At 34.8% G+C, this 9,523-nt stretch overlaps 1 protein-coding gene across 1 annotated transcript; it reads right to left on the bottom strand.

Moving 5' to 3' along the window:
- Positions 1–3,661: 3,661 nt before the first annotated feature.
- Positions 3,662–4,588, bottom strand: LOC110285729 (olfactory receptor 5B3-like). The gene has a single exon (XM_021152096.1). The coding sequence runs from the start codon at positions 4,583–4,585 to the stop codon at positions 3,662–3,664; it is 924 nt and encodes a 307-aa protein (XP_021007755.1). The 5' UTR covers positions 4,586–4,588.
- Between the last annotated feature and the right edge of the window lie 4,935 nt (positions 4,589–9,523).

The following is a 9,523-nucleotide window of genomic DNA, read 5'->3' on the forward strand; positions in this document are numbered from 1 at the left end:
CCTCCCTCCCTCCCTCCCTCCCTTCCTTCCTTCCTTCCTTCCTTCCTTCCTTCCTTCCTTCCTTCCTTCTTTTCTTCCTTTCTTCCTTTTTTCAGAGTAGCATTTTTCTATATTTAAGGCTGAGGTCTAGTGCTTTTTTATTGGTATAAGCATAAAGACCTAGAAATCACCATGTTAATTTAGCTATACAAAAGTTGTACATGTGCCTCCATTCCCCCATCCCAGAACACAAAATCTCCTAAGTCCTGTTTATTTTCATTTTCTTTTGTTGTTGTTGTTACTTTTACTAGTAGTACCAGCCTTAAATTCCCTATTATAGACTAGGCTTCAAATCAAGAGGACTCTCAGTTGCCCTCATAAAAGCTAATCTACTGTTGCACTGATGAGTCTATATGACCTGGGAGGTTAGTATTTTAGTTCACAGTGTTCACAGCTGGGGAAGACAATTGAAAACTTTTTTTGTCACAACATCCTTTGTAGCACCTTCTGTCACATTCTGGAACCTTAAAAGCTCAGTTCCAGAGTAATTTCTTTTATTTTGCAACAAATGTTTAATGCTGCCTTCAGTTATAAAATCTTATCAACTATTTATACTATAACCCAGAGGAATGATGAGAATCTGTATTGCTTTATAAGGCCTTCACAGATGATCTTATTATCAATTCACAAGTCAATGTCCCACAATCAGTACTGGGATTTTTGCATCTCAACCACTTTCAGGATACACAATATTTAGTAACATAGGAGACCTACACTCTTATGTATCTTACTTTCATTTATGTGTTCTCATTGACTTAGAAGAAATAGCTTTCTGTGTTTACATTTGGGTATAAAAACAAATCTTTATATTGTTGTTAGAGAATGTGCTGACTTAGTAAATTAGAGGTTGTACGTTCTCTTCCAATGATCATAAGTTAACTAGCACAAATTGGTTATTAAGGTTTGGAGCACCAGACACGGTATCCCTCTTGTCAAGTGGGCCTTAAGTCAAGTGCAAGAGCTGTTGGTTACTGCCAATATGTTCTTGCCACTGTAGCACCCTTGGTGTTATTCAATGTTGGTGGTTGATCGTATTCCTAGGACTCATATCTGATTGGAACACATAGTTGTTTCCATATTTTCAAGGTTAGTATACTATAACTGTTACCATGAAATATAGACCCAGTGAAGGGGGCATTCAAGTCAGTTTCAGCTCAGAGTTTTATAGGTTCTGTTTCTGAAGTCAGGGAAATAACAATAAGCTGCTCATTTTGGGAATCTCATAACATCCCTGTCAAACAACTCAAAAGAAGGCTGTTCATGTCTGGTATTAATGTGTTTGTTATGCAGTATTTTACTCTTGGAGGAACTATTGCTAGCCCATATAAGAAAGAAAATTTTAAATTAAATATGTATACTTATATACTAAATTATTTGTATTATATTGCTTTTTAGGTCAATATTTACTAGTATTATTCCTTGTGACTTTCTCATAATTCCTAAATGTTATCTTCTCCATGTTCTCCTGTCTTCTGGATCACTCCCTTATCACTCTCTTCCCTAAAGAATCCCTCTTTAGCTATTTTTTTTCATGAGATAACTTATATTCTATGATTTCTCTTCACTCTTCCCCATGGAAACGAAAACCCACATCCAATCCACATTCAGATTTGTGAAGGCCAGTAGCAATAGATACATCTACAGAACAGCCTTGCACCTAATTATCAGGGAACATTGATGAAAAGGATTGTGACATCATTGTAAGAGCCAGAGGAACAGGGAGTTTGATGTGAGACTCTCTCCTATTATCATCAAAAGATACACACGTATGTTCTAACCAACATTATTGGGAAAATATGAGCAATGACACATCTGGATATGCCATCATACACATTGAAGATATCATAAAGCATAAAGCCTACACAAATTTCTATAAGCCACTGAGAAAATCTGGGAACAGAAGCAACCTACCCTAGGGAAAAGCATATCAATTAAATTTCCAGGTGATATTTAGGAATATATATGCATATAGATGTACATGTGTGCTTACAATAACAATTAATGAAAAAAGGTTATAAATTTGATATCTTATAAATCAAATTTAAGTGTGTGGAGTGGGAATATTGGAGTGTTAGGAGGGAGGAAACGTGATAAATAATTTAGTAATATAATCTCACAAAGAAAAAAATCAAAGGAACTGCAAAACAGCAGGCTTTCATGTCACTTTTTTATACAACCTTCATTTAGCTAAGACTCCATCTTGATTTCATCATTCCCCATCCCTGATTAAACCTTAGTGATCACTAGTACATTCAGGTTGCTATAAATAATAGATATTTGTATAAATGATTAGTATACATTACATACAAGTTTTTTGAGCACTATAGTCTCTATTCTCCAATCAGCTGAGAACATATAGGTTTCCATCCCACTTCCTGTGTACTGTGAATATCACTGAAGGGACTGTGTAATTCCATGTTTTGCTGCTTTTCTTCTTTCCAAACTGATTTCATTTCTTTTGAATTTTTACTCACTACTAGGGTATTATGTAGAATGGTTAGATTAATCCATATTTTTACCAGAAGCATGCAACTCTTGTCTTTCTCTAGGTTTTTGATAGAGTACTTTCTGTGTAACAGTGACAGCCTCTTATGGTGGAGACTATAGCAGTGTCAGGACTATAGGCACATGATACTGTGCCCAGATTTTACATAGGTTCTGGAGATTTAACTCATGACCTTATGTTTGTACAGTAAGCTCTTTACCAACTGACTCATTTCCCAAGCTTCACTAATTTATTTTTATTATAAATCTTGAGATTGAGGAAGCTAGAAGACTTTTATTGAATCATCTCTAAGATGAGGAGCCAAGAAAGGTAGATTAATGATACATCTTGAACTCAAATATCTGATAATGAGGAGAGAAAAGTGTTATTACTGTATGTCTTGGAGACGGAGAAAATAAGAAGGTAATGGAGAAAGAATTTGGTGATAAACCTTACCTAATAACTCATTTAAAGGAGGTAGCTCTTTTGTCTATGACATTTTGCTCTAGCCATGTGAGTGCTAAATTTGGAGCATGATAAGTGTTGACATTTTTTTTAAACTAAATCTACTTGTGTTAAGTATCATTTGTAAACAGAGATCCATAGTTTAGTCATGAAATAAGCATTAAATGTTTGCTGTGTTCATCCTGATACCCCTATGGAATGAGCAAAATTACCTGAACATAAAGGTAGACACATAAACAACCCATGTTATATTCTACTGCTATTTTGTGCTATTTTCTTATGTTTGTTATATTTTCTGATATTCATTTGTATAAGTCTTCAGAAGAAAAATATGAGTGTATTTTAAATGGGCTTTTATTCATCTTATTACATAGAGTTGTATTGTTGTGGCAAAAATATTTGTATGGAAAAAGATAATATATTCAATATTTTTCACAATATATTCAATATTTTTTTCACCTAAAATTATCATAGTCATTTGATGTGTGCTTTACTCTTCTGAACAAGATGTTACCTTTTTGAAAGCTGACATATTATTCCAGAGGAGAAGACATCACCTTAATTTCTTGAATTCATTTTAGGGTGGAAAATGTGGTTCAATATATATTTAAGAATAAATCTATGAATCTGGCATATTTACATTCCAAAAAGATAAAATCAAAGCTGTAAATATTATCTTGACCTCAATACAATCTTTGTGAATGCACTTTTTACATCCTTGTTCCTCAGACTGTAAACCAGAGGGTTCAACATAGGGATGACCATGGTGTAGAACACAGATGCGATTTTGTCAGTGTCCATGGAATGACTGGACCTGGGCTGCAAGTACATGAATATGATTGTCCCATAGAAAATAGAGACAGCTGTGAAGTGCGAGGCACATGTGGAGAGAGCTTTGCGATATCCTGAATTGGAATGCATCTTTAGTATGTTGGTGAAAATGAATGTGTAGGATATTAAGATAAGTATAAGCGCAAAGAAGATATTGAAGCTGGCTACAGAAATAAGAACCATGTCATTAACATGTCTATGAGAACAAGATGCAATCATGACGGCTGGAATGTCACAGAAAAAATGGTGGACCACGTTTAACTCACAGAAGGTGAGATATAATGCATTCACAGTATAGATGGAAGCATTCAGGAAACCACAGATATAACAGCTAATGACTAGACATGCACACACGCGTGTTGTCATGGTGGTGGCATAATGTAGGGGTTTACAGACTGCTGCATAGCGGTCATAGGCCATTGAAGCCAAAAGATAGTTTTCCACGTTGGCAAAGTTTGCAAAAAAGAACATCTGAGAGGCACAAGCATTGTAGGACATCATCTTGTCTCCTATAATGAATCCAGCCATGACTTTTGGAGTGACTGTTGAAGAGTAACAGAAGTCCACTAAGGACAGGTTACTTAGGAAAATGTACATGGGAGTGTGGAGCTGAGAGTCCAAGAGAATCAACAGGGTCAGCCCCAGGTTCCCTACAAGGGTGATGATGTAGATGAGAAGAAATATGATGAAGAGGGGAAGCTGCAGGTCTGGATCATCAGTGAGTCCCATCAGGATGAACCGTATCATTTCTGTCCTGTTCTCCATTAGTGTTATCAGTTAATCAGCAGAAGGCCTTACATTTTTAAAATAAGAGTAGAATTGGGGTTTGAGAGATGTTTTAGTGGTTAGAAGCCCTGGCTTTCTCTTTTCTTTTCTTTTCTTTTCTTTTCTTTTCTTTTCTTTTCTTTTCTTTTCTTTTCTTTTCTTTTCTCTTTTCTTTTCTTTTCTTTTCTTTTCTTTTCTTTTCTTTTCTTTTCTTTTCTTTTCTTTTCTTTTCTTTTCTTTCTTTTCTTTTCTTTTCTCTTTTCTTTCCTTTCCTTTCCTTTCCTTTCCTTTCCTTTCCTTTCCTTTCCTTTCCTTTCCTTTCCTTTCCTTTCCACTTCTCTCTCTCTCTTTCTTTCTCTTTCTTTCTCTTTCTTTCTCTTTCTTTCTCTTTCTTTCTCTTTCTTTCTCTTTCTTTCTCTTTCTTTCTCTTTCTCTTTCTCTTTCTCTTTCTCTTTCTCTTTCTCTTTCTCTCTCTTTCTTTCTTTCTTTCTTTCTTTCTTTCTTTCTTTCTTTCTTTCTTTCTTTCTTTCTGTCTGTCTTTCTGTCTTCCTGTCTTCCTGTCTTCCTATCTTTCTTTCATGTATGCACAATGGAATTTTATTCAGTCATAAAGAAGAATAAAACTGTCATTTGTAGGAAAATGGATGGAACAGGAAATTACTGTATTAAGTCAGTTCTGTCTCAGAAAGACAGAGCTGGAGAGATGGCACTGATTGCTCTTCCGGGGTCCTTTCCTAGTGTGTCTGAAGACAGCAACAGTGTACTCACATACAATAAATAAATACATTGATGGCTTTCTCTTTCAAACGACCCAGCACCCACATGACAGATCACAACTCTCTCTAGTCCAGTATCAGAAAATCTGTCTGATACCCTCTACTAGCCTGTTTGGGCATGAGTCACAAATAGTACTTAGAGGTACATGTAGGCAAAATACCCAAACACATACTTTATTATTTTTAAAAATCTTTAATAATTTGTTATTAAAAGAATTGGTATCTTTAGAATTTTAATTAATTTTCTACCAAAATTCAATATATATACACACATATGTTATATATGTTAGCTACATGTAGACAGCTTAGTAACTGTGAATATTGTCTATTTTAATGTGTCTATGTACCTGCTCACCTTTCCTGGGCCATGTAAGGCTAACACTACTGCACTTACCTGTCAGAAGCTGGTACAGAAATAGCATATTCTTTCTCATCACATAATGATGTTGATAAATTATTTCTGCGAAGAAAATTGTCAAGCACAGGAGATATAAATTTTCCACATTTTAAAATATAATTACCAGTTTGTGTTCAGGACCGTTGCAAACTTTTTGCCCATTGCAAGCTAAAAGTCCAAAATAATTGAAATTAATTATAATGAATAATTGTTTTGTTTTACCACAGTGAACTGAGTGTCTTTTTGGCCACCATATAGTTGGTTTTATTACACATCAAGCAAGCAAGTAATCCCTAATACAACCATGAAATATTTCTTATGAATACTAGAAGATTATGAATGAAGTAATTAGCTCCAAATTGTATTTTAACTTTTTTCCAGACAAATTCTCATGCTTTTAATATAGCATATCCAGATACATTGATAAGGATATATTCAGAAGGATCTTGGTATTATTAGGTCACAGGAGGCTTTAACTTGAATCATTATTGCTCAACTTTGAAATTACTAGTGTTGTTGAGCTTACAGATATGTTGGGGGAATGATCAACCTCAGATCAGTTTGGAATGAAGATATATCTTTAAGTAAAATACAGAGAGCTCAAGTTCTTGAAATAGATATATACCAGATCATCCATTAACTATCTGGAAAGCACCTAACTCCTCTAAACACAAGATTTGCATCTGAAAAGTGAAGACAGTAATGAGGTCTACATTGGGATATTGCAAATCTAAAGTAGAATATCAAAGGAAATAAAATGATGGCTTTTAGCATGGCTTAGTACCACTAATCATGTTATTGCTATATGATAAAAGCATAGAGGGCTGTAGTTTTGGGTAAGATTAAGTCAGTCTTGAAAATTCTTTCTGCAAATTGCGCTGGTATTGCCGATGCCTTCTCATGATCCTCTGTTTGTTTTCACTCTAGGAATATTGGTTCTGGTCATACAGTCTTACATGGACCAATCTTTTCAAAAAAATCATTAATCTAATCTATAATTTTAGATAAAACATTCCTCTTTTCTCCATTGTTATTTTTATTTTTTTTCTCAGGATTTTTTTCCACAGCAAGAACAGAGATCAAGGAGAACAAGCTCCCAAGTTTTGTAGTTTGTTATCTTAAATACATATTGTTCTTATAGTCTAATGGTACTTACTTTCTTTTTTAGCTTGGCATATTTGGAAGGATATGCATTCTAAATAATTACTATTTCTTATCATCCTTCCCTTGAACTTTTGTCCATATTAACCATGTGTCTATATCTTGAAAATATTTAAGTGGCAGACTTACCTCATATGATAACACTTATCATTTGCTAAATCAGTTACAAATAAAATGTATGAGTGGTTGTGTGAACACATGCACTTGTGTGAGCAGATTGTGTGTGTGTGTGTGTGTTTGTGTGTGAAGTAGAATCACAAGTATTATTTCCTAATTTATTTGTAGAAAAACTTAGGATCTAAGAATTTACATGATAATCTTATTTTGTAATTATTTTAAGAAACACTAAAATTGAAAGAGTTACAGATTCCATTCAACAATTAACCTGACCTCATGGCATAAGGTTTGAAATGTGGTTGAGAGGGTATTTGTTTATTTCTAAGTCTTCATCAGTATATAGAAAAATAATTTTATCTTATGGATTGTGTCTTTTCTGAATTGTTTTATCTCCAAATATGCCAAACATGTAGTAACTAAAATAAAGTTACATAATCCCAATTACATTTCTTAGGAAATGGTAAATGTTTATAGGTTGTCTAGAGCAAACAATGTGTTACTTTGTCTGTAACAGAACATCTACACAGACCAAGTACTGAATTCACCATGCATTTCTTCTTTTCCCTTGGAAGACGTACTTCCCTCCATATAAGGAATACATATTACAGGGAAAGAATACAAGATTACTTCTTTCCCATAGTTCACAGGTTGTGTCTGCATACAAAACACAGAGGTCTATAAGGATTTCCATGAAGAGCTCACCAGATAAAAGTTAATCAGCTTCACTTCTATCCTTGAGTGCTTTTTACTCACCTAGAATTCTTAAAGTCTCCTAGTTAATCTTTAGGTTAGTCCAAAGACCTGCATGTGTTAACAATGATTGCCATTCATAAAGTAAATAGCATGTCCTAGAGTATAGCATGCTATCTGGGACACTGGGTCCCCTCCTATGTTTCACTGGGATGTCAGACGCTAGTGCATGGAGATCTGGAGAGAATTGTACTTGCTCGAGAGCTCTCCAGAGTCCCCCAGAGTATAGATGAAGATCCTCATACTGTCTTCTCAGGGAAAAGCAATTAACTTCACTTGGAGACTAAACTTGTTTCTGTATCGTGGATCCCTGTCTGATCGATATTTGGAAACACAAAAGTCATACATATTAATGAAGTACTATGCAATGTTTCTATAAATTATGTACATTATAAAATGTTCATATAGTTTATGAATGTCTGTAATTCAAGCACTATTTATTTATAATAAAAAAACTTTCAAAATCCTTCCACCTAACTTTTTCTTTTCATTTTTCAGGCCTTTCCAAAGCAAAATACATTATTTTTATCCATAGTATCCCTTCTTTCTAATATCATATCTCACTTTATTCCTAACTAACTGAAACTTATTATAATATTTAATGATCATTAGTCATCCTTGTATGAGCTGTCCCTTACAGTACTTTCTACAGAATGTTTTGTGTCACTTTTTACAAAAAGTCTACTTATTTCTATTTACCATTAATTATTGTTTTAAGTTTTTGTTACATGTATGTGTTATATTCATTTACTTATTTACAGTGTTAGTGTGTAGAAGTCTGAGAATAATTTACATAAATCAGTTCCCTCTTTCCTTTACCTGGGTCCCAAAATTTGAACACAGATCATGAGACTTGGAATCAAGTTGCTTTACCCACTGATCCATTTCACCAGTCCCTGTTCATTATTTACTATTGAGTTTTGTAATCATTTTTATATTCTATAAATCAACCCCAAAAAGCTTGGCTACTTTTCCTATAGTGTATATTTTTCTTTTTATTCTGTAGACTATTTTTGCCATGTACATTCTTTCTAACTAGAGAAAATCATGTTGTTGTTTTTTTCTTGTTTTCGTTTGTTTATGTTTTCTGTGTGGTCTTTTGAAAAACAAAGAAGCATAAACAAAACAAAACAAAACAAAACTTCATTTTTGCATAGAAGTGGAAACAAAATAATCACAGGAGGTAGAGAGAGGGCAGGATCTGGGAGGGAGAGGGAAGAAGGAGGGAAGGAAGTGAGGTCAGGATTAGATATGGGAAGGGAGAGAAGTACAGAGGGTCAGGAATGGAATTGAAATATGTAGTAGTGGGGGATAGGGAAATGGGTTGAAAATGGACTGTGTGAACTATGGAGAGTGAGAAGGAACTTTTAGGGCGAATGTGCAGTGGCTGGGGTTAAAAACTGGCAAATACAGAAGTGGATGCTCACAGTCATCTATTAGATGGAACACAGGGCTCCTAAAGAAGGAGCTAGAGAAAGTACCAAAGGAGCTAAATGGGTCAGCAACCCTATAGGTGGAACAACATTATGAACTAACCAGTACCCCACAGAACTGTAGCAGAGGATGGCGTAGTCGGCCATCAATGGGAGGAGAAGCCCTTGGTCTTGGGAAGATCATATCCCCAGTACAGGGGAATGCCAGGGCCAGGAAGCTGGAGTGGGTGGGTTGGGGAGCAGGTTGGGGCAGATGGTGTAGGGGACTTTCAGGATAGCATTTGAAATGTAAATGAAGAAAATA

This window comes from Mus caroli, chromosome 19 (genome assembly GCF_900094665.2).
Source record: "Mus caroli chromosome 19, CAROLI_EIJ_v1.1, whole genome shotgun sequence".
NCBI lineage: Eukaryota > Metazoa > Chordata > Mammalia > Rodentia > Muridae > Mus > Mus caroli.

Bases quoted from the DNA above. Each gene is read 5' to 3' on its own strand.
- LOC110285729 (XM_021152096.1), bottom strand. From the start codon at position 4,585: ATGGAGAACAGGACAGAAATGATACGGTTCATCCTGATGGGACTCACT.